General features: G+C 39.4%; 1 protein-coding gene and 2 non-coding genes across 3 annotated transcripts in view; 2 read left to right on the forward strand and 1 right to left on the reverse strand.

Annotated features, from left to right (window-relative positions):
• The first annotated feature begins 6,604 nt into the window (after window positions 1-6,604).
• The window catches only part of LOC126470238 (RUN domain-containing protein 1), a 169,993-nt gene continuing 149,024 nt past the window's right edge, over window positions 6,605-27,573 (forward strand). Inside the window, exons 1-2 of the mRNA XM_050097939.1 lie at window positions 6,605-6,839; window positions 14,343-14,436. Coding sequence (XP_049953896.1) covers window positions 6,718-6,839; window positions 14,343-14,436 — 216 coding nt within the window. The 5' untranslated portion in view covers window positions 6,605-6,717. The remainder of the gene's footprint in view (window positions 6,840-14,342; window positions 14,437-27,573) is intronic.
• Trnat-ugu (transfer RNA threonine (anticodon UGU)) lies at window positions 17,781-17,854 on the reverse strand. The gene has a single exon. It is a non-coding gene; the product is annotated as a tRNA-Thr (tRNA).
• Window positions 18,245-18,319, forward strand: Trnat-ugu (transfer RNA threonine (anticodon UGU)). The gene has a single exon. It is a non-coding gene; the product is annotated as a tRNA-Thr (tRNA).

Here is a 27,573-nt window from a genome sequence, read left to right on the forward strand (position 1 = left end):
TAATAAGCAGGCTCATACAGTCAAGTTCTTTCGAAATTTGGCTCGATCTTACAAGCACTGAAACAATATCACATACCCTCTCAACCACTGAAGTTTCATTTCATTTCCTTTCCCTTTCTGACTGCTTCAGTTTTTGTCAGGCAGTGTTTCGCCGGCCGCTGTGGCCGAGCGGTTATAGTCGCTTCAGTCCAGAACCGCGCTGCTGCTATGGTCGCAGGTTCGAATCCTGCCTTGGGCATGGATGTGCGTGATGTCCTTAGGTTAGTGAGGTTTAAGTAGTTCTAAGTCTAGGTGCTGATGACCTCAGATGTTAAGTCCCATAGTGCTTAGAGCCATTTGGGCCATTTTGAGGCTGTGTTTCTTTCCCTTATATGCTCCATGTATTGTTGAATATTTCTCTGCTCAATACTCTGGGCTTACCAGCTATCGTGGTTCTGGCAAGCAAGTCATGTTCACGAGCCGAAGGAAACAACAGAGACTATGTGTGCGTTTAACAAGTCTTTTCTTTAAGCAATTTTGAGTGTTATTTTTAAAGGCATGGTGTGCCGATTTTGCTACAAGTTTCTGTCTTATTGCAAAAGATGCTACGCTGTTTGTGTGTATTTTGTTTTATACTTTCCACCTGCTTCCCACACTCACAGTTCCCATGGCGATGCCGCAAAACAGACTAGGAGTACATGTAGATTTTTATATCTGCAGATAGAACCCAGAGCTTAGGTCTTACCTACCCTCATAATAACAGTGTACAGAGCAACATCACAGGAGTATAATACACACAACTAAACCATAATCCAGCGTAATTTTTCCTTTCACCTTTATCACAGGACTTTATTAATTGTAATATAATATCATAAAGGTAATAACAAAACTACTGTACTTTCGAATTACCAATTGTATTTTACTATGTGTGAGACATTGCCTATTGCTCTAATAGGATAATGACAATAAAATTATTATTACTGCCTGTTGTCTACACAGTTACATAACTTTGTTGATATTTTCTGACTTATTTGTAATAAAAACTGTGATATACACTCCTGGAAATTGAAATAAGAACACCGTGAATTCATTGTCCCAGGAAGGGGAAACTTTATTGACACATTCCTGGGGTCAGATACATCACATGATCACACTGACAGAACCACAGGCACATAGACACAGGCAACAGAGCATGCACAATGTCGGCACTAGTACAGTGTATATCCACCTTTCGCAGCAATGCAGGCTGCTATTCTCCCATGGAGACGATCGTAGAGATGCTGGATGTAGTCCTGTGGAACGGCTTGCCATGCCATTTCCACCTGGCGCCTCAGTTGGACCAGCGTTCGTGCTGGACGTGCAGACCGCGTGAGATGACGCTTCATCCAGTCCCAAACATGCTCAATGGGGGACAGATCCGGAGATCTTGCTGGCCAGGGTAGTTGACTTACACCTTCTAGAGCACGTTGGGTGGCACGGGATACATGCGGACGTGCATTGTCCTGTTGGAACAGCAAGTTCCCTTGCCGATCTAGGAATGGTAGAACGATGGGTTCGATGACGGTTTGGATGTACCGTGCACTATTCAGTGTCCCCTCGACGACCACCAGTGGTGTACGGCCAGTGTAGGAGATCGCTCCCCACACCATGATGCCGGGTGTTGGCCCTGTGTGCCTCGGTCGTATGCAGTCCTGATTGTGGTGCTCACCTGCACGGCGCCAAACACGCATACGACCATCATTGGCACCAAGGCAGAAGCGACTCTCATCGCTGAAGACGACACGTCTCCATTCGTCCCTCCATTCACGCCTGTCGCGACACCACTGGAGGCGGGCTGCACGATGTTGGGGCGTGAGCGGAAGACGGCCTAACGGTGTGCGGGACCGTAGCCCAGCTTCATGGAGACGGTTGCGAATGGTCCTCGCCGATACCCCAGGAGCAACAGTGTCCCTAATTTGCTGGGAAGTGGCGGTGCGGTCCCCTACGGCACTGTGTAGGATCCTACGGTCTTGGCGTGCATCCGTGCGTCGCTGCGGTCCGGTCCCAGGTCGACGGGCACGTGCACCTTCCGCCGACCACTGGCGACAACATCGATGTACTGTGGAGACCTCACGCCCCACGTGTTGAGCAATTCGGCGGTACGTCCACCCGGCCTCCCGCATGCCCACTATACGCCCTCGCTCAAAGTCCGTCAACTGCACATACAGTTCACGTCCACGCTGTCGCGGCATGCTACCAGTGTTAAAGACTGCGATGGAGCTCCGTATGCCACGGCAAACTGGCTGACAGTGACGGCGGCGGTGCACAAATGCTGCGCAGCTAGCGCCATTCGACGGCCAACACCGCGGTTCCTGGTGTGTCCGCTGTGCCGTGCGTGTGATCATTGCTTGTACAGCCCTCTCGCAGTGTCCGGAGCAAGTATGGTGGGTCTGACACACCGGTGTCAATGTGTTCTTTTTTCCATTTCCAGGAGTGTATTTTGATAACATTATTTGTTTTCTGTTTCATAGTTTAAATGTCTATAAATAGTCAATACTTCACCTTATCTGTCTAGTATGAGTCATACTAACGTCTTCCTTCTCCTTGGCTCGATGAGCTACCTCCTTAATAGATTTCGTAATGGACAGCATTGTGTGCAGTGTGATAACATTGAGATATAATCGTAACTCGACTCACTCATTTGTATATTTCATTAAATTCATTTCAATACTAACAATAGTAGGCGCACCTACATTCAGTATTATATCACCCTATCTTCATAATATGAATTTGAATATCGCATTGAACATAATAAACGCCCATCCACACACAACGATCTGTCTGCGTAAATACCTGCGAAAATCGCATCTGCGCAGACAGATCGTTGTATATCAGCAGGGATTTGCACAGATACGAAAAGTCGAACCATGGCATTGTGTGGAGACCGCCGCAAATCTGGTGCGCGAAATGTGTCTGCCGCGTCACACTGAATTTGAAACATGTTTTCAAAACATGTTTCTCGCTATTTGATGTGGACACCGTTTGGAAAGCTGTATAGAAACATGTTTTCAAATGTTTCGGAACATGAAACATCTATCCGTAGAAGTGTCCGTACAGAGATAAAAGGAAACCATGTTTCATGCCACCTACCCCACATCACCACTACAAGGCGGTAATGTACGTTTACTTGTCGCACTGTGCAGTCTGCTGTTTACAGTTGTACCACGTTGATTTGTAATGGCGTTATCTAGTATTCCAAGAGAAAAATAGAATGGGCGAGATAGCAGATCGTAGAATTGATGTCATTGTACCAGGTGGAGGAACGTTTATGGAATATTAGAAACAAGAAATACAAAGAATAACAACAAAAAACACGATGCACTGCTCAGAATTGTTGTATTTTTTCAGATAAAGAAAGAGTGCGTCGAAAAAAGATTACAGTCCCTTGCCCTGGCGTATGGACGAGAAACGAGAACGGTCGGGCAGGGGTGCTGACACTGTACCCAAAAGTAATTGGTTTGGATATGCGCTGCTGCAGATCCTCAACGATGTTCGCGAGCCGAAGAAACAACAGATGCAGTGGGAAAAAAGGTCTAAAACTATATCTTGCTTTTCTTTATTTGTATTTTGTACTATAGAGTAATATTCATCTATTGTTATTTTGTTACGATGCACTTCCTCCCCATGGGCTTAAAAAATAATCTGCAAAATCCTATCAAAATTGTTTGTTCGTGTTGGAAGCATTCCCTGGTATATTCTGAGGTGCAGTAAAAATCGATGCAGCGTCATCTGGTCTCCATGTGCCTGGGGCCATCTCACCTTTCTGTATATCGTAGGAAGCAAAGCTACCTTATGCGTTATACCGCATTCTTGCCCCAGCCTTATGTCTTAAAATATTGTAGAGACACGCAACTGTAAACGTGTTTGTTCATGCCTTCTCTGGCTGCAGCAAGATTGGTTTTCAGAACAGACGAAAATTAGAAGCTATGATGCTGAATGTGTTCTCGACAACTATTCTTGCCCTTCACAATCGATAATTAAAAATTCTTTCCTTCTAACCTTTATCATGCCGTCCTGCATACAGTTTCATAATACTTTCCTGTAGTGGAAAAGCGTAAACTACCACAAGAACGTATGGTAAGGCTTTTGTTCCTCCAAAGAAGCTTTCAGCTTGTGGCAACTTCAGGCTCTTTTTGTCATTTAGTTCACTTATGATCAGCCGGCCGAAGTGGCTGAGCGCTTCTAGGCGCTACAGTCTGGAACCGCGTGACCGCTACGTTCGCAGGTTCGAATCCTGCGTCGGGCATGGATGTGTGTGATGTCCTTAGGTTAGTTAGGTTTAAGTAGTTCTAATTTCTAGGGGACTGATGACCTCAGACGTTAAGTCCCATAGTGCTCAGAGCCTTTTGAACTTATGGTCAAGTTCTTGAATACACCACCATCGAAAATTCTTTCTCGGCAGCCCAATATCTACGTACGAATAGTTGTAGCAAGTGTCAATGACAACAAGCAGCACAATGCTAAATGACCCGTTGTAATTACAAAATTCACTCCCAACAGCAACACGGCACTGTAAGATTATGCACTTCCTATCAATTGCTCTCACACAACGGGGCAATGATGGATTTGGGAGAACTTACATAATGTCTCACACCATCGTTTACAGTCGCTGGCATATGAAAGAAAGAAATTTCATTTCAGGTTTTAGCAGAGGAATTTTTGGTTTGAGAAATTGAAGGCGAAGAGGCCGTTGCGGGCCCTCCAACATCAACTCCTCCACCTTTCTAGTAAGACGAGTGGTTGGGAAGCAGGACGGTGGAGCACATAATGTTCTCACGGAATTACTAAAGAACGTTCTTAAGAGATAAGTAGACAAAGTGCCACTACACTGCAGTCGTTCTGTGAAAACTGCTGCAAACACGGCGAACAAGAGCAATAATGAAGCTAACGATTATAGTAATGCAAGAAGAAGTAGATGATTTAGAATGTTTGCAGTCGTCAGTGGGTAAAATGTGTCAGGGGAATCAACTAGAAGTGTTGATTCTCCCGTCACATTAATAAGCAATGCCAACACTGACGACACAGTCAAGGATTATTTTTAATGATATGTGAGATGATTCCTAAAGAATAAAAATGACGTATATTTACCTGTGCTTTTCAGTTACTTGCCTTTACGTACTCCTTCAGTACTCCCATCAGCACTCCACAAACTTCAGGTACTATTTCAGATCTAGCTTGCTTCGAAATGTGAAATAAATAGGCCAGGGTCTGAAATGAATTTCCTGTTGCCAGTAAACGAAGAGTAACAATAAGTCTTTGGTTGACTGTAATTGCCTTCCTGAAATATGTGGCTTAAAAAAAAAATAGTGCCACAATATCTGTCAGAAATTCAAAATTGGTATATAACATCCGAGTGAAGTTACGGAAACCAGATCGTCTTCAGTATTTAGTTACCGTAACAAGTTATATCCGCCAGTTGTTCTATAGTGTGTTTTCGCCCACTTTCCGTTCACGTTCCAGTACTGTCCGCCCTGATAGCTGAATGGTCAGTGTGACGGATTGCCGTCCTCAGGGGCCCAGGTTCTATTCCCGGCTGGGTTGGGGATTTTCTCCGCTCAGGAACTGGTTGTTGTGTTGTCTTCATTATCATTTCATCCCCATCCGGCGTGCAGGTCGCCCAATGTGGCGTCGAATGTAATAAGACCTGCACCAAGGCGGCCGGATCTGACCTGTAAGGGGCCACCCGGCCAATGAAACTACACACTCACTTTTTCACCTTCCAGTATTAATAGTGCAGCGCCACATATAATTAGTTTCCTCGTCAATAGACATCGCAGTAGACAAATAACATTGCTGATGGTGTGAATACACAACGAAACATCTTTCCCGCTAATGTGGACAGTACCAGAGACAAGAAGTTGGAAACGTTTGCGAAACACAGCAGGAAACAATGTTTCCAACAGAAACATGTTTCCAGTGGCAATGAATTCGCCACTCTACTAGAACTGAGGTATTTTAGTTGCCTTCGTGAAATCCTCTTTCAGGACATCGTAAATAATTTCACGTGCCCTGTTGCCAGGTATCTTAGCGTCAGCCGCATATGTGCTGTAATTGCTCTCCTCATATTTTTCCGTATTATATGAGAGATTGTGAGCCATTTTGCTTGGTCTTGCTGATTCTTGCATTTGTTTGCAACAGAAGCTGCGATCACAGACCATATCAGAATTTCCTCTATTACGAATTTCTGAATAAAGGAAATTAACTTTTGAGATTGCGGCAGCCTAATCGCTTGCCGCTGCATTTCTTTTCTAGACCGACACACGGTGGGCGAGCAGTGGATGGGAGCTTTTGTCATTTGAACACATCATATTTGCAGCGAATTTGTTACTGGGCAGATTTTTGTACAGGTATTTGCGCAAACATATCGTTGCCAGCGGGCTGGTTTTCAAATTATGTCATATATACGTAACATCAAGAACATGATTTCTCTAGATTTATTTGAAGAATTGGTCACAAAAATTACCAGTACATACACTAACATCCAATTCCGAGTTCGTTATTGAGCAATTGAAAATATTTGATTTTCTGAAACAAATGTGTGTTTGTTTACATACTGATACGTATACATATCTAGATGAAACTCTTTGCCATATGGTTTGACGTTTCTTAATGTGGTCTCTTTATGCTGGTGTTTGTTATGTTTATATTGTTTCGAAATGCGATGAAAGTTATAGATTCTTAAATTTTTAGTGACTAATAATGTGTGATGAGGGAAGTGATTGTACGGATATTTCAGAATTCAGACCTGGTGAAAGGTGGCCGCCCGTTGGTGCTAATGAACTCGATGACGAAACAGTTTCATGTGGACAGAACGATTGCAGGTGAGCGTCTGCTAGCCCTACTAAGAAATGCAAACGTTTACTCGGTTTAGTATCTTCCGTAATTCTGTAAGTAACGTAATACAGAGCCATGACGGGTGTCGCGGATGCGTAATTTCATTTTTTAATAATTCGGCAGGATGAAGTATTCTGTGTATTAACACCGTGTTTTCTTAAACGGTTTCTCTTTTAAAAGAAATTTTAAAAAACGCAGCATAGGAATGACGATCGTAGATATTGCCAAGCCCCGATAATGCTCACATTACCTATGTAATCGCGAAAAGACTATACAGAAATGTTGAATTGCACATTGCTTCATTCAACACTGAATGAAATTAAGCTTATTGAGAAGCTCAGACAGGCAGGTACTAGAGATGCTAAAATATCACAAGATTCTCTTAAAGGTACAGTGAAAAATAATGTTAGTATGTCACAATATTCGCATAAAATTACAGTCAAAAAGCAATGTTAGTATATTTAATCAGAATATCAGGAGATTAGAAAACAAAGTAGATGAGCAACTTATTTGTGTAGAAGTTTTAGAAACTGAGGTTGGAATATATGTGCTATGCATGTCTGAACAGCATATAGTCACAGGTATGGAAAGGGTAAATGTAGGTGGATATAAGGTTTCAGCAGATGTAAATAGACACACAACATGGAGAGAGGAAGAGTTGCCATATATGTTAAAACTTCTCATAGTGTGAAAAATTTAGAAACACAAAAATTGTATAGAGCAACATATAGAAGCATGTGTATGTGTAAGTTTTAACTAAATAATAGTACATTTATAATTGTAGCAGTGGATAGGTGCCCATTGGGAAATATTCACCTTTTTGAAAAACTTGGATTCTTTGTTGTGCTATCTGTCAGACAGAGGGAACAAATTATTATTTGTAGGGATTTCAATGCAAATTTTCTGAAAGAGAGAGAGAAAGCTTGATCTTGAAGTTATACTTGATTCTTTCAATATGATGTCAGTTATTGCTTTTCTTACTCAGGTGGTACAGGAAAGCAGCACACTGATGTACAATGTTTTTATAGACCTAGCTTAATTTTATCAAATAAAAACTTTCCCCCTTAAGAAGTGTCTGTCTGATCATGATGCACAGCTAGTTACAGTATATGACATATACAGTAATGCATAATAGTCCTCCAAATTAGAGTGTTCAATTAATTATTTCCCGAAGAAAACAGTGAAGCATAATTGTAAGAAACCATCTAAAAAGCCTTGGCTTACTAAAGGGATGAAAATATCTAGTAAACAGAAATTGGAAATATATATTATAGGTAGAAGGAGTAATGATCCAGAAACAGTCAAACATTATAAAAACTCTGCACTGTATTAAGAAAAGTTGTTAAAAAGTCCGGAACTATGTGCATTCTGTCTGAAATTAGCACCTCTGATAACAAAATTAGAACAATTTGGAATATTGTTAAAAGGGAAACAGGGCAACCAAGAACACAGGAAGCTTGTTTTTCTATCAAACTCAATGAAAAGTTTCTTAACAAAAAGTCAGGACTAGAAAATATTTTTAATAATCATTTTTTTAAGTATTGTAGAGAAAATAGAATCCAGCTATTCATTAGAAAATGCAGGGTTGTATATGGAAGAGACAATGCTCAAGCAATTTTATAAAATTGAAATTAAAGCCACCTTTCCTACTGATATTAGAAAATTTGATCAAAACTAAAGCTCACATGGAATTGATAGCATTTCCAACAGAGCACGAAAAGCTTGTTCCCAACAGAAAACTAGGATTCTCAGTCGTATGTGTAGTAGCTCACTGAAACAGGGCATTTTTCCTGATAGACTGAAATATGCTATTGTTAAACCATTGCATAAAAAAAGACACAGGTCTGATGCTAACAACTACCACCCAATCTCACTTCTGACAGCTTTATCCAAAATTCTTAAAGAAGTAATAGATTCAACAGTAGCTTCACATATTTGTGAAAATGAGGTGCTAACAGGACATCAGTTTGGTTTTCAGAAAGGTTTTTCAGTGGAAAATGGTATATATTCTTTCACTGATAAAACATTAAATGCTCTGAATAACTGAACATCACCATTGGGATATTTTGTGATCTCTCAAAGGCTTTTGACTGTGTGAATTATGAAGTTCTTGCAGATAAGCTTAAGTATTGTGATATAAATGTGACAGTGCATAAATGGTTTAATTCATAGTTCAGTTGGGAAGTGCAGAATGTTGAAATTAACAGTACAGATAGCCTGCAAATATCAGGAGAGTCCTCCAGCTGGGGGAGATACCAAGAATGGTGTCCCACCAGGTTCAGTCTTGGATCCCTTATTGTTCTTTAATGACACGCCACTCTACATTAATGAAGATGCAAACCTAATTCTTTTTGCAGATGATACAAGTACAGTCAAAACATCCAACAAACAAGAATTAGCTGAAGAAATTATAAATAATGTCTTTCAGAAAATTATTAAGTGGTTCTCTGCAAATGGACTCTCACCAAATTTTGAGAAAACATGTTATATACAGTTATGTACAGTAAATGGTATAACATGATTGATAAACATAGACTTTGAACAGAGGTATGTTGCTAAGGCAGAATATTAAAAATATGTGGATGTGTGCATTTATGGGAAATTGAATTGGAAGAAACGCATTGATGATCTACTAAAACTATTAGGTTCAGCTACTTAAACTGTTAGAGTTATTGCAAATTTTGGTGATAAACATATCAGTAAATTAGCTTGCTCTGCCTATATCCATTCACTGTTTTCGTATGGCATCATATTTTGGGGTAATTCATCATTAAGAGAAAAAGTATTCTTTGCACAAAAGTGTGTAATCAGGATAATAGCTGAAGCCCATCAAAGATCGCCTTGCAGACATTTATTTAAAAAACTCAGGATATTCACAGTATCTACATAATATGTATATTCAGTTATGAAATATGTTATTAATAACCCATCCCAATTCAAAAATAATAGCTAAGTGCACAGCTACAACACTAGAAAAAAGGACGATCATCAACATTGTGGGTTAAATCTGACTTTGACACCGAAAGGGGTGAATGATGCTGCCACAAATATCTTTGGTCATTTAATATTGATATCACATGTGATAGGAGCTACGCTTCAAGATTCACTGACTTAGTATAGAAATATGGTTTCAAATTGAATTTCTTTGAATCTACCGGCAGGGTGCGATTTGTGCTATTACCAGGGGGGGGGGATGTCTTAGGGGGTTAGTAGAATTATATATGTTACTAGCTTGGACCATGGCATTACGCATGGTTAAACAGCTATTTATACATAAATGTTAATGCCGAAATTCACTATTGACGCGTATGCACTATCAGAAAAGCCATCCCTTGTTATATCTTTAAAAGTACATTATAGGTAAAGCATATTTACAAAATCATCTACATACGGGTACAGATATACGAGAGGAATTCAAAAAGTAGAGGCACATTTGTGAAAAGTTGTACTTATTCTGGTGACAGGAAACTGAAACATATTAATAGTATTAATATTAAGACTTATTAAGAACTTTCAGTGTTCGGCTCCACAAATTTAAATTATATGTAAAGTTTTACTCCAGTGCGTGGGAAATAAACATCCCAGGTTGGGATGCATAAAATAAAACCAGAAGAGGGGATGGTCTGATGCAGAGGGGGGGGGGGGGGGGGGAGAAATCCCCCCCCCGTACCCCCCCTGCAAATTGCACACTGTCTACCGGAGACAATGGCCAATCAGCAACCTGTATTGACAATGTTCTAACTAATTATGTATATAAATTCTGCCTAGATCTAGGTATTTCAGATCATTGTGCATTATTCATTGAGCTGCCACAGACAGACAGGAACATTTCACATATGAGAATCCATATGAGCAGGAATTTTAGCAAAGAAAACTTGCTGATATTTGGTAAGAAGCTAAAAGAGAAAACATGGCCTTTTGATATTCTATTTCAAGTCATGAAAAGTTTCAGAAATTCCTAAATAGTTTTCTTGGCGTCTTCAATGAAACATTTTCACCTAAACTGCGCAGCAATAAAATGACAAATAAATTAAAGTGGATTACTCAAGGCATAAAAATTTCCAGTGTAAGGCAAAGGCAGCTGTACAGAGAACTAAAGTACAAAAAAATATTGATTTCTTTGGATATGTTAGACTCTATAAAACCATAAAACCATTTTTAAGAGATGTCAAGGCAGCAAAACAGGCTAATTTTAAATCATAAAAATAAGACAAAGGCTGTGTGGTCAGTCATTAAATCTGAGTTAGGCATTAAAGCCTGTAACCAAGGAATTTCAAAAATTGACATTGAAGTAAATGCTGTTATATGTCCAACTCAAATACCAGAGAACTTTAATGAATTCTTTATAAATGTAGCAATGTCTGATGTGGGTTTAATAAATTAACACAACAAAGTAAATCCCTTTGGACTAAGTGGAATCTCTGAAAACTTTACAAAATCCTTAAAAGTTTCTGTGGAAGAAGTAGAAAATGCTATTCTAACACGAAGAAACAAAAAATCTGCCGGTTGGGTTGGAATGGCCTCCAAAGTTATTAAAGTAGTTCACAATAATAAATCAGTGTTTTGAAGAGGGCAGTTTCCTACAGGTACTGAAATATGGTTAAGTCAAACTACTCTTCAAGAAGGGATCATGAGAGATCACGGAAAATTATTGTGTTTCCTCAATTCTCCAAATCATATCTAAAATATTTGAACAACATGCTGTTGTCCATATCCAAAATGTCATTGCAAAATATTCTGTTATTCTAAACAATCAGTTTGGAAAAACACCATTGATGCAACGATCAGTTTCATTCAGAAGATAAGTACATCATTAGACAAGAGAAATAAGGTGGCAGGAATTCTCTGATACCTCACAAAGGCGTTTCATTCTGTAAACCAAGCATTGCTTATTTACAAACTTGAAAAGTATGGCATAAGTGGCATTGCCCTATAATGGCTTCAATCTACTTATCAAACAGAAAGCAATGAGTCAGTATCCCTTTAAAAAGCACATATTATTTTTCTGACTGGGGGGGGGGGGGGGGGGGGTGTTCCACAAGGCTCCATATCAGACCCAGTCCAATTTCTCTTCTTTGCCAATGACTTGCCATTAAATATCAGCTCTCCATCAGTTCTGTTCACAGATGATACTTCTGTCTTAGTTGAAGATCAGGATTTGGAAAAAATTCCCAAATCTTTGATCAGTACTCTCAGCACCTTAGAAACTTGGTTCAGCTAAATGGGTTGAGTTTAAACTTATCTAAGACTCACATGATACAATTCAAAACCAAACAGTCAAAATGTGAGCAGGTTAAGATTGTTCACAACAGCCAGGATATATAAGAAGTTGACTCAGTCAAATTCTTAGGTTTAAATGTAGATCAAAATGTTAGCTTGCAGGCACACTTTAAATACCTAGCAAACAAACTGAGCAGCTTTGCGTTTGCAATGCAAATATTATCAACTGCAGCTGCCATGGACACATGAAAAGTGGCGTATGAGAGCTACTTTTTTGGGGTAACTCAACAAGCGTAGTGCGGATACTAAAAATACAGAAAAAAATCGTGTGAAATATGCACACTGCAAGTCATAAAGAACCATGTCATACATTATTTAGAAAACTTAAAATATCAACTCTGCCGTCCCTATACATATATATGATATTATTGTATTTTTGTACAGCAGATGTTAATTAGTTAAGGGAAACCATTTTGTCCATTCGCATGATACTACAAACAAAGACTTATTTTTCTCCCCATCCACTGCCTCAGACTATATGCCCAGGGACCTCAATTCATGGGAATGAAAATTTGTGATAAATTAAAAGGGAACAAGTTGATGCAGATGAATTTAAGTCCACTTGAAAGAAAGCTATACGAGGTACTGACACTGAACTGTTATTACTCAGTGGATGAATTCATGCAGGACATACTAGAAATTTGAGCTGAATACAATGTGTTACATGTTCCAAGAAATATACTTATAGTGCTATTATTAATTAGTGTAAAAATCATTGTAACTGTATTAAAAATTTTTGACATGTCTCCTGTCTGCAAACCAAATGGATTGCAAATTTACGTCTTGAGATGAATAAAATACAGTTCACAATTTGCCCAATATCATTAGAAGTCTGACAGATGCCAACCAACATAAAAAAACTTTCTGAATTACCGCTCCTTCTGCTCAACAGATGAATCTTAGATATGAAGTAGTAACTGAAAAATATAGTGTGTAAAATATACACACACTGAAGACCCAAAGAAACTGGTGCACCTGCCTAATATCGTGTAGGATCCCCGTGAGCACGCAGAAGTGCTGCAGCACGGTGTTGCATGGACTTGACTAATTTCTGAAGTAGTGCTGGAGGGAATTGACACCAAGAATCCTGCAGGGCTGTCCATAAATCCGTAAGAGTACCGGCGAGGGGGAGGGGGGGGGGGATCTCTTCTGAAATGAACAGCATGTTGCAAGGCATCTCAGATATGCTCAATAATGTTCATGTCTGGGGAGTTTGGTGGCAAGCAGAAGTCTTTCAACTCAGAAGCGCATTCCTGGAGCCATTCTGTAGCACTTCTGGATGTGTGAGGTGTCACATTGTCCTGCTGGAATTACCCTCCGCCAGAATGCACACTGGGCATGAATGGATGCAGGTGATCAGACAGGATGCTATCATACATGTCACCTGTCAGAGTCGTATCTAGACATATCAGGGGTCCCATATCACTCCAACTGCACATGCCCCACACCATTACAGAGCCTCCACCAGCTTGAACAGCCCCCTGCTGACATTGAGTCAATGGATTCATGAGATTGTATCCACACCCGTACATGTCCATCCGCTTAATATAATTTTAAATGAGACTCTTCTGACCAGGCTGCATGTTTCCAGTCATCAACAATCCAATGACGAGCCCAGGCAAGGCGTAAAGCTTTGTGTTGTGCAGTCATCAAGGGTACACGAGTGGGCCTTTGTCTCCGAAAGCCCACATTGATGATGTTTTGTTGAATGGTTTGCACACTGACTATTGTTGATGGCCCAACATTGAAATCTACAGCAATTTATGGAAGGATTGCACTTCTGCCATGTTGAACGAGTCTCTTCAGTCATTGTTGGTCCCATTCTTGCGTGTGTACATTTTGTGTGTAATGAAAATTTATGTTAAACTGGCATGTTCCAGATCATTATGAAATGTCATATGAGCATGTATACAAGCGAGTCTTGGCTGTACATTACCATGTTGTAGATCCAGCGTTTCATCTGTCAAACTTGCATATGGATAATTGTATACCACCAGCATTGAGTATCTCACATATAATTCTCATACATACATTATCCGACTTTCAGCATATTTTTTTGTTTTTCTTATTGTTGAATTTTAATTGACCCAAGTTCCACGTATGCGGGTAAAATTACTTCATTATACTTATAATTTCTCCATTCAAGAATTTAAAATTTTAGCCTGTTACCTTAGTTGGTGTGAAAATTACATATTTCCTTTTGTCTTCAGGTTTACACCAGAAGAGAAAAGGTTGCGAGATCTTGAGGAGCAGCATGAGTCACTTAATAGTGCACTTATATCTCTGACAACACATTTTGCACAAGTGAGTATCTTCAGAGATTCAACATTCTTAGTCAGCTATTGTTGAGAAGTGACAAAATTTAGAATTGATCCTCAGTATATTGCACACTTGCTAATGCTGTTACTATTTTTACCAAACACAGCACCAGAATAAACTCAAATCTGCTTGTGTTACGTGCAAACACTCAACTTTGACAAAAGGGAACATTCCACATGGGCATCCAGCTGTTCGACAACTTCCCCATACATATAAATTCTACTGAAGAGAACACTCAGTTTAGTAATTTCGTGAAGTCCTATTCGTTGTCACTTTTTTACTATGTAAAAGAATACCTAGAAAAGTAATCTTGCTGGTTATGTTTAAATGCGAAACATGAACTGCTCAGTGAAGGTAACTTAGTCAGTCTGTTGCAGTGTATTACAATACCGTAATCTACCCACAATAGAGTTTAGCAATGTTAACAAATTTTGTCTGGCATCTGTAACACATTTTTTACTGTCAGATCACATGGATTAAATAAATGAATAAATAAATACCAATTATTGCATTGCTTTATGTTAATATAGTTCATTGTAGATTTGTAATACATTTTTATTGTCACGTGTACTCAATTTCACCTTTCCCTGGGTACCTCAGTGGGATTTAACGTGTGCCATAACAACTCATAACAAAAATTTAGCAACATTTTTTCTCGCTTTTAGTGTTTAATCTTCAATGGAACTAAATCACGGAAAGTATTGCAGTAATTAAGGTTTAACTGAAGTGTTCATTACACTGGTTTGCCAACTCACAGTAAGAGAGCCACCTTTCGACTTAGCCTGAACATTGGGCTAAGAAAAAAAATGGCTCTGAGCACTATGCGACTTAACTTCTGAGGTCATCAGTCACCTAGAACTTAGAACTAATTAAACCTAACTAACCTAAGGACATCACACACATCCATGCCCGAGGCAGGATTGGAACCTGCAACCGTAGCGGTCGCTCGGTTCCAGACTGTAGCGCCTAGAACCGCACGGCCACTCCGGCCGGCATTGGGCTAAGCTACAGATCTTTATCTCACCACATCTACGATTTTTACATTCACTTTCATTGGCTTAGCCAAAACATTACCAGATTGTCCCCTTCCTGCTTAACTTATACCTCGTGCTTCACTACAGATCAGTCTCTCACTAAAACCTACATTCCAACAACTAATATAGATGCAAAGAAAATATCAGTTTTCCGTTCTCTTTCTGTGTTCAAGTGTATGACATTAAGTGCCACTTCGGTTCAGTTGACCTGCAGAAAACTGATCTTATGAGTTTTTAAAAAATACGAATAATGATATTTACTAGAGCACTTTTTTATGTGTTATAATATTGAACCAATGTATGATATTATCCTACACTTCACATACACTGTACACTGCCTGTATAAACTCCTGTTTGTTTTTGCTGTACTGCCCTGTATTATGTGGGTATGAACAGAAACTAGTTGCCATTGATCATTGTATTCACTGAGCAGCTTACTGGTGTTCCAAAATATTACTTACTTTTGGTATTTACAGAAGGGCATGTAGTAAACACTACTGTCTGCTAATATAAATTACTTTATTTTGCTACCAGTTATAATCATATGGTATAATGCTCAGTCACCTTAGGCATATGACACAGATTCATCTGTGATGTCAGAAGTTGAATGGTCATGATCAAAACTGGTAGCAAAGTAAAGTGCTTCATCATAGCAACTATTGGCATCTTCAACAAGACTTCCTTTCAGTACATTGAAGCTTTGTAGCACTGTTCTGTTCACAGTACTGTATTGTACTGAACTAACATACTGAGACTTAGGTGTAAGATATTTGCCTCTGACTGCTGATGATAGTTCAGGCCTGAGTTTTTTGAAATACTTTCTTTGAAGAGTAGGGAGCTATAACGTAGTTATTCCCTATTGGAATCTGCTTGTGAATTATGAGGTGCTCCGAGCGGCATATTGTCATATTCAGATTTAAAATGCTGATAACTTTTCTGTGTATGTAGGACAGAGACAATTCTAATGCGCTTTGTATAACAGATACAGATGCAATGCTTATCATCATTTAAGTACATATTTTAATCATACACAAACAATTTTTATTGAATTGACATATTTTACATGATACAATTTGTTATTTAGAACACAGCAAGCTGTTATAGTGTGTAAGGCTTTCTTTCATTTAGGAAAATCAGGTTTTAATTCTATCTGGCCATCCAAATTGATTAATGTGGAAGCCAGGATGCAAAGGACATGGCCAATTTGCTTTCCTAACTTTCTCATATTCAAACGTGTGTTCCCTCTCAAATTAACTCTCGTCAGTGGGGTGCTAAACCCTGATTTCCTTTCTTTTCATGAAATGTATAAATAACTGAACTTATCCTCAGCAAAAATTCTTTCTGTACACTTGTCAGGATGGTCTCTCTCTCTCTTTAGTCTACACCAAGTTCCTTTGGGTTGCTGTTAGTGTCATTTGTGATGGCTTCATTGCTGAATTTCTCAAGTTTTGCTCTATTGGAGGATTAGAAACAACACTGAATGTTGGTGATCAATAGTCTTTATGGGACACTAGATGAGGATTCAGCACCAAATGACAGGTGGCATTTCACCCGTCACAGAGAACAAATGTGGAGATGATGTCATGTGTCCCTGTTGTCACTTTAAATCCTCATCGTGAACAGTGTTAACAGTTAACACACGTGAGACTGAGGTCTTTCTTTAGCAAATGTGTTGATGGAAAGATTGTCATATATCACATTGGATGTGTATGTTGAAGTAGCACAATGCTTAGATGTCAAACTGAGACTTTATCATCAAATGATAAAATCTGCAGAACTGCTATAGCATTGTTCATTGAATATATACTTGTTCCCCCGCTGTTAGAGTGAATTATGGAAGTAACTGTCACACAAGAACAGAACAATGCATTAACACCTTACTGCACATCAGATTACTTCACGATGCTGTCTTGGCTTGACATTAAAATTCCATGCCACTTTGACACTCATAACCAGCATTTTATCATATGTGATAGCCTGGCTGGATATAAACAGTGTATCCATAGCTGAGCAGGGATTACACAAAAGTGCTGTAGATTCAGTTGGTTTGTGGCTAGTGGCTGAGGCATTTCAAGGTAATCACTGCCTTAAGATCTTTTTCCTTTTTAGTTAGGGAAATCGTGTAACATTTTTCAGTAAGGTTAATTCAGAAAACTCAAAAAAATTTCAGACTTAGGCCAGTGTCCCTTCATACAAAGTTACATACCATATGGTTATAATTAAATTAGAATTATATTAATACCTTCAGCTGCTAACGGGCCTTGTTATATATGAATGGGGCCAGGTGAAATTGTGTGCCCCGACCGGGACTCGAACCCGGGATCTCCTGCTTACATGGCAGACGCTCTATCCATCTGAGCCACCGAGGTCACAGAGGATAGCGTGACTGCAGGGACTATCTCGTGCATGCCTCCTGTGAGACCCACATTCTCACATTGTATGTCCACAAACTACATTCATAGTGTCCCTCCCCAGCACACTCATTACTAGTGGAAGACATTCCTATCAAGTCTCATAAGAGTTCAGAGAATATGTGTGCATCCGCACAGAACAAGAAGGTCATGGCCGGTGTTGCCAGAACTATATACTTATATGGATATGGTGCTTACTCGTGGAAGACATTCTTTCCAAGTCTTCCACGAGTAATGAGTGTGTTGGGGTGGGACATTACGAATGTAGCGCGTGGACATACAAGGTGAGAATGTGGGTCTTACGGGAGGCGTGCACAAGATAGTCCCTGCAATCACGCTATCCTCTGTGCCCTCAGTGGCTCAGATGGATAGAGCGTCTGCCATGTAAGCAGGAGATCCCGGGTTCGAGTCCTGGTTGGGGCACACATTTTCACCTATCCCCGTTAGCAGCTGAAGGTATTAATATAATTCTAATTTCATTCTAGACGGCTGCAGGTCATCAGTGGTGTCTGTTCTTTCGCATGTGTCCAAAAGAACAGACACAATATTCATATAAGGTTATAATTAAAGTGCAGCTATTTGCAGAGGTCCAGTAGGGATTTAATTACCATATGGCAGCAAAAATTGGTATATATTCTAAGTGTTAATGTGAAACCAATTTACACTGGAAAAAATTAGTTCGAATTTTGGCCACCAGATGCAAAGCTGGTGCTGTGGATACAAAAAGACATCTAGAAATGTTTCCATATGTAATGGAATAGGATTGGCATATGGGCAGAAAATGTCAGACAGGTGAGAAAAGTATAATGTTGATTTTATTATTAACCACTGCTTACACAATTTGTTCAATTGTTCAATATGAGCACCAGAGGTGTCTATGAGATTCTGTACTGAGCCAGATTTGCACGTAGTGGACAAATTTGGAACTAATTTTTTCCAGCTTAAATCGGTTCAGCATCAAACGCATTACTGAGTTTCACTTCCATATGATAATTATAGCCCACATTGAAATTCCGTGAGTATCTGCACTTTCATTATAACCACCCTGTATATACCATGTTTAAAAGATGTCGATAATTATAATTAAGATAAATGTTTTCTTAGGAAAATTAAAATCCGTCCTATCGGAGCAGTCTTTATACATGATCAGTTACAACTCATGAAAGGTCGTTACTAGGCTGGAAGAAGGAAAAAAAATCAAAGTATCTGTGAAAGGTCAGTACTACACACAGTTTTTCACTGTTTTCCCTGCTTAGGCAAGAAGGTGGGCTGTTTGAGTCCATATGTGAACAGTTCAACTAGTTGATATAGGCACTGTAATTCTATTGTGACTGCATGTTTATTAAAAATGAGGGGCGGGGGGTGTATATTTTCCTGATGAGAATCTATTGGGGGCATCTCTGGTGTTCACCTTACAGGTGAATAAGTAACTGCTTGTCTTGCCACCTTTTTTGTGACACAAACATAGTGCCATCATCATCTCCAGGAGGATAGCAAATAGTTGTGAGTGTGTCTTAACATCACTGCAGCAGTAAGTTTTGCAACTTGGCCTTCCAGTTCCCAACTGTGCTTGCTGTTCTTGTCATTCCTGACATCGGCATCTGTCACTGCAGTCACTTCACTAATGCAACTGTGTCCCAAGAAGGCTTTGGAGTCATTGCAGTTTGTGACATGTTGTCCACCACAGTGAGCACATGTTATTTGGTCATCCTTCTTCATTGTGTAAGTGCTACATTTGTGGTTGCCAGTGCAAGTATCACCCAGTTGTGAGAATATTTTGCCTCATACACCTCTTGCTGACACTTAAAGTACTGTAGTTATGTGTCAAGCTGTGCTGGAAGATTCTCCACCTACCTTGCAAGCCGAGAGCTTACCCAGCTTGTAAACTTTGTTGATATCCTTCCTCTGTCACTTATTCACAGCTGTGTCTGTGACTGAGGTAAATAGCAACAGTGTTTTCTTATTGGTTTGATTATGTATCTTGACTGTCACGTCCCTGAATTGAGCATGTATCAGGTTTTTTCAGACTGTTTCCTCCTCACAAAACCATAGCAACACTTTGGGATAGGTTATTGAGTGATGGCGTCTTCTTCTTCTTCTTCTTCTTCTTCTTCTTCTTCTGTTCTGCTTTCTACAGTGCTGAGACATTATACTTGACTGCTAGAGCCTTAATGGTATTTTAATTGTATATATTTCTACCTTAAGCTCTAGTAATGTGTCATTTTACAGAGGCCTGACACTGATCTTGAAACTCATGAAGATCTGGAGTTCATTATGGAACACTAGGCAGCTTGTTCCCTTGCACTGGACCTGCAGAGGAGCAGGTGTTTGCAAGTTGTGGTCATTCTGCTCAATTATACAGCTTTACTGCAGATAATAAACCATTAATGGCTCTTACAAGCTTAGTAATACTTGTCAGAGAATCTTGAGGAACCCGATTATCTTGTCTAAAGTAGTCTGGTAGAAAATCACTGGATTAATATATAAAATATCATTGTGAAGCTAAGGACTCCATGTTTGGAGCGTTGTGAGGATATTGCATTTCTATGTAACACTAATCTCAGGATTAAAAAATACATGTAAAAGATATTGCCTGCATGGTAATGCCTGTACTTTAGTCACCTTCTAAACCCACCCTGGAAGTGAGTAGTTTCCTTGATTGTGGGTTCTAGTGAGGATGTCGGGGCTTTACTTCATACAGCTTGTGAATGCAATATTGGAACTACTGAGCAATGTACTGTACTTTCTATGTGTAGGAAAGCAGGTAGTGTGACAATATTGCCTCATTCACTTCAGGAGACAGGGAAGCATCCTAGCACTCAGATAATTTGTAAGAGCTATGATTTCTGTTACTCTTTCGGAAGCACAACATTATAGTAAATTCCATGCATTAAAATCTGTAAGTCATGATGCCTGGGGTACTTGCAAGCCAGGTTACTTAGTCCCTATGGTTTTTGTGGTGACAAAGGTAACAGTTGGACCATTATCTTGGATCAAATATGAACTGTTAAAGCAACTGCATGTTTGTTTGTTATGACCAGATAAGTGCAGAATAGTGTGTGTCATTTACATAGATGGCCACTTCTCGTTTGGAATTGTGATTACTAAGGTTATCCTTTCAGTTTATGGTATTACCCTGTAGCATAGGGGCATTGGTTGGCTTAAAGTATAAGGGGCATCCAATAAGTAATGCAACAAAATTTGTCAGCCATTTTTGGTTGAAAAAATGCAGAACTTGTTGTGGGGACATCATGGAGTATTCCCACTTCAGAATCTATAGTTCCATGAAGTTCTGATAGGTGGTGGCACTGTACATAGCCTTAAAAATGGCACATGTAATGCAGGTGCATTCCAAGCAGAGAGCTGTCGTTGAGTTTCTTTTGGTGGAAAAGAAGAGCATCATAGATATTCATAGGCACTTGCAGAATGTCTAAGGAGATCTGGTAGTGAACAAAAGCATGTTCAGTGAGGCATCTGTCAACATTGCAAGGTTACGCAAACCTGTCCAGTGTCCTGTGTGCCAGCTGGTTGCACACATCTGTGACTCCTGCAGTGTTGGAATGTGTGGACTCACTCATTTGAGGTGATTAATGGATCATAATCAAGCACTTCGGTGCTCAGCTGGATGTCTCTGTTGGTAGTGCTGTCTCACTCATCCACCAGTTTTGGTACTCAAAGGTGTATGTCTGCTAGGTTCCTCACCACCTGACAGAAGAACATAGATAGGAAAGAAGGATCATCTGTGTGGCATTGCTTGTGTTTTACAAGGCTGATCTTGTCAATTTTTTGTCGAATACCATCAAAGGTGATGAAACATAGGTTCATCACTTTGAACCAAGAAGAAAACAGCAATCTTTGGTGTGGCATCACACCACTTATCCTCCAAACAAAAAGTCCAAAGCCACACCCTCAGCTAGTAAAGTCGTGACAACAGTCTTCTTGGACTCTGAATAGTTATTCTGTTTGATGTCCTCCCTCACAGTGCAGTGATCATCTCTGATATGTACTGTGCTACCCTCAGGAAATTGAAGAAACTAATTCAGTGTGTTCATTGCCACAAAAATGCAAACCAACTTCCCCTTCTCCATGACAGTGCAAGGCCTAACACAAGTCTACACACCCAAGAGGAGCTTGCACAACTTCATTGGATTATTCATCCTCATCCACCCTACAGCCTGGATCAAGTGCCTTCCAACTTCCATGTGTTTGGTCCATTGAAGGTTGCACTCCATGGGAAGCAGTAAATGGATGGTGAGGAAATTATAGATGCAGCAAGATGTTGGCTGTGGCGTTGACCAGTAGAGTGGTGCCGTGTGGACATACAAGCCCTCCCAGTAAGGTGGTGTAAGGCCATCACATTGTATAGAGATGATGTTGAAAAGCAGGCTTTTGTAGCCAAAAGAGTGGCAAATAATATGGCGTATTGGAGGCCTGAATAAAACCAACCTGCTTTCAGAAAAAATGTGTTGCATTGCTTGTTCAAGCCCCTCATCTGTATCCTTTAGACTCGAGCAAAGTGTGCTTTGCATCCTTCAGATGTGTCCTGAACATATGTACTGCTACAGTATGGAAGACAGATTCTGTTTATTGCAGATGTGCAACACACAATTTATTTGTAGGACAGAATCAGTCACAAAGAAGTACAGAAATGTAGTAACATAGATATGGAGACAGTCAAGTCTGTAGCCATGACTAGGATGTTTTAGTGTAGTTTGATGTAGTAGATGGTGTACAAAATTCCTTGTAAAAGGCAACCAAATCTGAATTTGTAGCTGTGTCAATGTAGGTGGGCATTATAAAATTCACAGCACAGCCTGAGTCAGAGTCTAAAGTAACATATATTTTAGCTGTAAGACTTGAATCTGCCAACCAAGAGACTAAATGCAATGACTTTTGTAAGTGCCCTTTGAGCTTCAGAAAAGGAGTTAAAGCCACATGTGGTAGCAATATGAGTTTTCAGCGTTCACCACTTGCAGGAGTACTGTTACTGGATTTGAAGGATACCACACTACTCCCCATTCATCTTTGGCATCTTGATGTCTGCAAGAGCATTATCTGTCTCAGTAGGCATCACTCTAGGATGCCTCATTGGTAACAAATTGGCCTCCATCCGTCTCCAGGAAGGACAGCATTAGAATGCTGCTGTGAGTGCTGGCCTTGGAGCAGTAGTAGTGGCTGCAACTTGCAACTATGGTGGTGACAGATATGGTGATGGTAGTCATAACTACATTCCCTGTGGGCTGCAGACTAGTTGAAAGCCAAAATAGGAGTATGTGGACTGAATTTGGAAAGAGCAACACTGGGCAGGCTCCGGTGTCAACACCCACAGTAGATGCAGAAGTGTGTAACACTCTTGGATATCAGTCAGGCTCTTCTCATCCATTTGTATACGCTCAGAAACATAGAGCTCCATCTGTAGATGCCTTAAAAACATGACATTTGAAGATGTATATCATGTGCCCTACCTCACCACGTAAGTGAACGTTAAATGGAGATGCCAACAGATATATTGCATTTTGTCTGCAAACATAATACTGAGGAGCTGTAAATTGTTGGCCTTTCTCATAAACACCATGGGCTAAGCCTAAAATTACAAAAATCTTTGTTGGATCAGCTATTGTGTTTTCCTTGGGATAAACTGCATGGTCTCCATGTAAGGAAATTTAAAGAATATTTCAACTAGCTTCACGGAATTAAGAAAGAGTACAAGGAAATATAATGTTGCCATGCTTTCATCTGTTAGTGATCATAGCAAGAAAGCTCACAAAGAAAACACTCACTGCTCAGCACAAATTTGGTAGAAACAGTCAAGCAGTTCAATATCTCTTTATCTGTAGTTGGCCAATATGCATGGTGGTGAAAGTAGCTCTTCATCCTTGTTATGATCTAGCGAGAGAGATAAAATAATGATAATTTGAGGTATCAAAGCCATTTGAAGACAGTGATGCAGTCCTGGAAGGATAAAAATTAATAAAATATACCATCTTTTTATTTTACTTTTTGCATTATCTACATCTGTGGAATGCTCCTCCCAATTAAACTGTATCAAACTCAGTATCTGCTTGTCCTCATATTGTATGCGCATGCTGGGTAGAAATCTCTTGCAGGCTGTTAAATGTATATAATGGGTGTTTTCGTAAATGTAAACATGTTTGTTAACTGTTGTCAGTGATATAGGAATCTGCTCTATTATTGTAACTTGACTATTGTAAAGTATGTGGACACACGAGGTATAACGATTTTAGGCATTGTCTAGGAAAATCTTTTCCAGTTTCTACTGTAGAGATCTTACGGCTGAACATTTAAGTCTGCCTATCAAAATATGTATTTAAAAACCTTCATAAGTAACTAAGTAATGAGGAAGACAGCAAATGTGTGGTGCATAAATATTTGCTGTTGTACATTACAACTGTACGAGTCCTTACACTTAAAAGACAATTGTCTTCTTATTAGTCTCCTGTTGTACCCCTAAAATGTTGTGTAAAAAGTCCATGGATAATTAATGGTGTGCAAGATGTTTTGATTTAGGTAACCCCCAAGAAATAATCATTCATTAGTTTGCATTTCTCTGTGATGGCAATTACATATTTGATTTTCTGACATTCATTTATTGTGCTTGCAAAGCTCATAGTCTCTATACCTTACATTCTTTTCTATAATGAGTTTCTGTAATTTGACTGATTACACATATGAAAAAGCTTGTTGAAATTTAATACATAAGGTAGCAAATTGAAGGTACTCCACCCTGCCAGTGAAAAATGTTGTAGTTCATAAATTAACTTTCACCATAATTGCTGTTATTGGGAATGGAGTTTGTTCAACATTTTTCATTGAGCATATTTCAGCCCTCAGGTGCAAGTATGGAAGGTGTACAAAATACTACATCTTTTCTTTTTTTCTTCTGTTGCAGACAAAATTTCTAATGTAACACATTTTTTCAGCAATTTGTTTGAAAAGAGTGGCATAGTAGTTGGGTATTATTGTTTTATCACTTTGAAGGTAATCAATAAAAATAATTCGTTTGTGTCTCACAAAACAGTGTCCCTAGCCTTTCTGCCTCTTATGTACGATCTACCACATTGCTGTTGTATAAACTGAGAAATTAGGTTAGTAAAAAAAAAAAAAAAAAATTAAATTAAAAAAAAATTGTTGCATGAAATGCAACATGACATCGTCTTAAATCAGCATTCAAAGAGAAGGTGTTTGCATCTGATATCAACAAGGTTCTAGGGAAATACTCCATGAAAACAAAAGTAGAAGCAGGTCTACTATACATGTGCTAGGTGTTCCTCCACAGGGAAACTGTCAAAGCAATTTTCTATAGGAATTGGCCAAAATCCAATGACAAATAAATACAGCTGCTAGAAAAGTTGTCCAGCAATAATGAGAGGGTAGTAATATTAAGAAGACAAAGTAAATGACAAATTGAGTAAACGCCAGCTTGCACTAAAAGAGGTGAATACAGATGCATTTAGAATAACAAATCAAGTGAAGATATCCAACTGCACCTTTCCAGTAGTCACACTCAGCTTTTGTTACATATTATCAAAATATCCTGTCAGCTACAGGAGGTGGACAAAAATATGGAAACACTAAAAACACAACAGGTTACCATACCTACTGTGGTATAGGAAAACTTGCTATTTGAAACTGCTTCCAGTCATTTTGGATGGATAAATACAGGTCGCCTATGGTTTTCAAGAGAATCATTTACTATTATTCCTGTAAAATAGTGGCATGTCCAAGTAACAATGATGGAAATGGATAGTGGTCATGCACCTGTCTCTCCAAAGTGGATGGCAAAGGCTGAATAATATTGAACTCTGGTGACTGTGATGGCCAGGAGAGACGCGACAATTCATCCATGTTCTCACAAAACCAGTCCTGGATGATGTGAGCTATGTGAATAGGGGCTCTGTTATCTCGAAACAAAGCATCACCATTAGCAAACAAACATTCTACCATGGGATGAACCTGATAAGTCAAAATGGTCACATAATCCATGACAGTAATACAACTTTGCAGAGTAACCGTGGGGCTCACGAAAAACCACGATATGGCAACCCCAATAATCACTGAACCCCTGCCACGTTTCACTCATAGGATGTAAACTTGGCCAGATGTTGGAAAATAATATGAAACAAGACTCATCTGACTAAATGACATACTTCCATTTCTCCATAATCCAGGAGTTATGGCTTTTGCAGCACATTTTCCTGTTACAGGTATTTCGATCGTTGATGAATGGTTTTGGAATTCCAGCTTGCCCTGCAATTCCCTGCTTCTGGAGCTCCCTTCATCTTGTTTTGATGCTGACATGGTTTGCGGGTATTGCATTCAGTTCTGCAGTGTCTTTTACTGCTGTCAACTTCAATTTTTTGTCACAATCCTCTTCAGCGACCTTCTGTCATGATCACTCAACTTGATGATGTTTTTTTGCTTTCCCTGTATGTGGTATAAATCTTTGGTATAGGGTCTGTTGAAATACCAAACACTCCAGCTACTTTTGTTATGGTAACACTCACCATATGAGCACCAACAATTTTCCCATGTTCAAATCCACTGAGCTCTGACTTAATAAACTCTCAAGTATGCAGAACACTGTTCTGCCCATGACAGACACTTGCAACATATTGAGGACATTACACAGATGCCTTTCATGGTTAAATACAGCAGTGCAACCTGCAAGCTTTGCTTGAATCTGCATTTGTGTTCGAATATGCATTTCTTGTTATGTATCTACATCATATCTAAGAAATTTCTGATACATTTAATAAACAGTCATCAAATATAGCTAGCAATCTTTCAGGTGGTTGCTCTTTACCAACTAAACCTTTCCCTGGAAAGTGTATATGATCTGAAAAATAATTTTTTCTGATGCCTGCAACACTGAAGCGTGTTCTCCTATTTATTAGGAATATGAAAACATCCCTCTCGTCTGGCCTTGATGGTTTACCTAGGTATGAAATAAAACAAGTTGAAAATGACATAGTAAAACCACGATCCAGTATAATCAGCTGCTTCATGAGCACTGACATTTTCACTCAACCACTCAAAACCACCAAGATAGTTCCATTACACAAAAAGAGAGCAAGCATGTGGTTGAGAACTATTATCTGATATCCCTCCTCCCAGCTGTACCTAAAATAATGGAAAAAATTATGTATACATGAGTAAGGTCCCTTTTTGATAGTAACGCCCTACAAACAGCACGACTGTTTGGCTTTCGGAGAAGTACACCCATCAATGAGGCTGCATTTTCATTTACTTGCCAGGTAGTGTAGGCATTTATTAAAGAATACCATGCTTCTGGACTTTTTATTGCTCTCACAAAACCCTTTGATCTAGCGTATCACATTCTGCTCCGATGCAAAGTAGATGTTTATGATATAAGAGGAATCTTCATTGAGGGTTTTCAGTCATATGGATAAAACAACTCATATTATATTCTGCCCATCAAAGAACCACATATCGTATATAGAACCAATATTCATAGACAGAGTGGTTATTGGGGAGGTCAGTGAGACTAAAATCCTTGGACTGTAGGTATAGGTAGCACACTGCAATGGAATATACACAGAATATTTGCTGTGCAAAATGAATTGTCTCTGCTATGCGTATAGAGTATTCAATCAAAGATATGACTTGACTACCATTAGAACTGTGTACTTTGGTCT

This window comes from Schistocerca serialis, chromosome 3 (assembly GCF_023864345.2).
Source record: "Schistocerca serialis cubense isolate TAMUIC-IGC-003099 chromosome 3, iqSchSeri2.2, whole genome shotgun sequence".
NCBI classification, from domain to species: Eukaryota; Metazoa; Arthropoda; class Insecta; order Orthoptera; family Acrididae; genus Schistocerca; species Schistocerca serialis.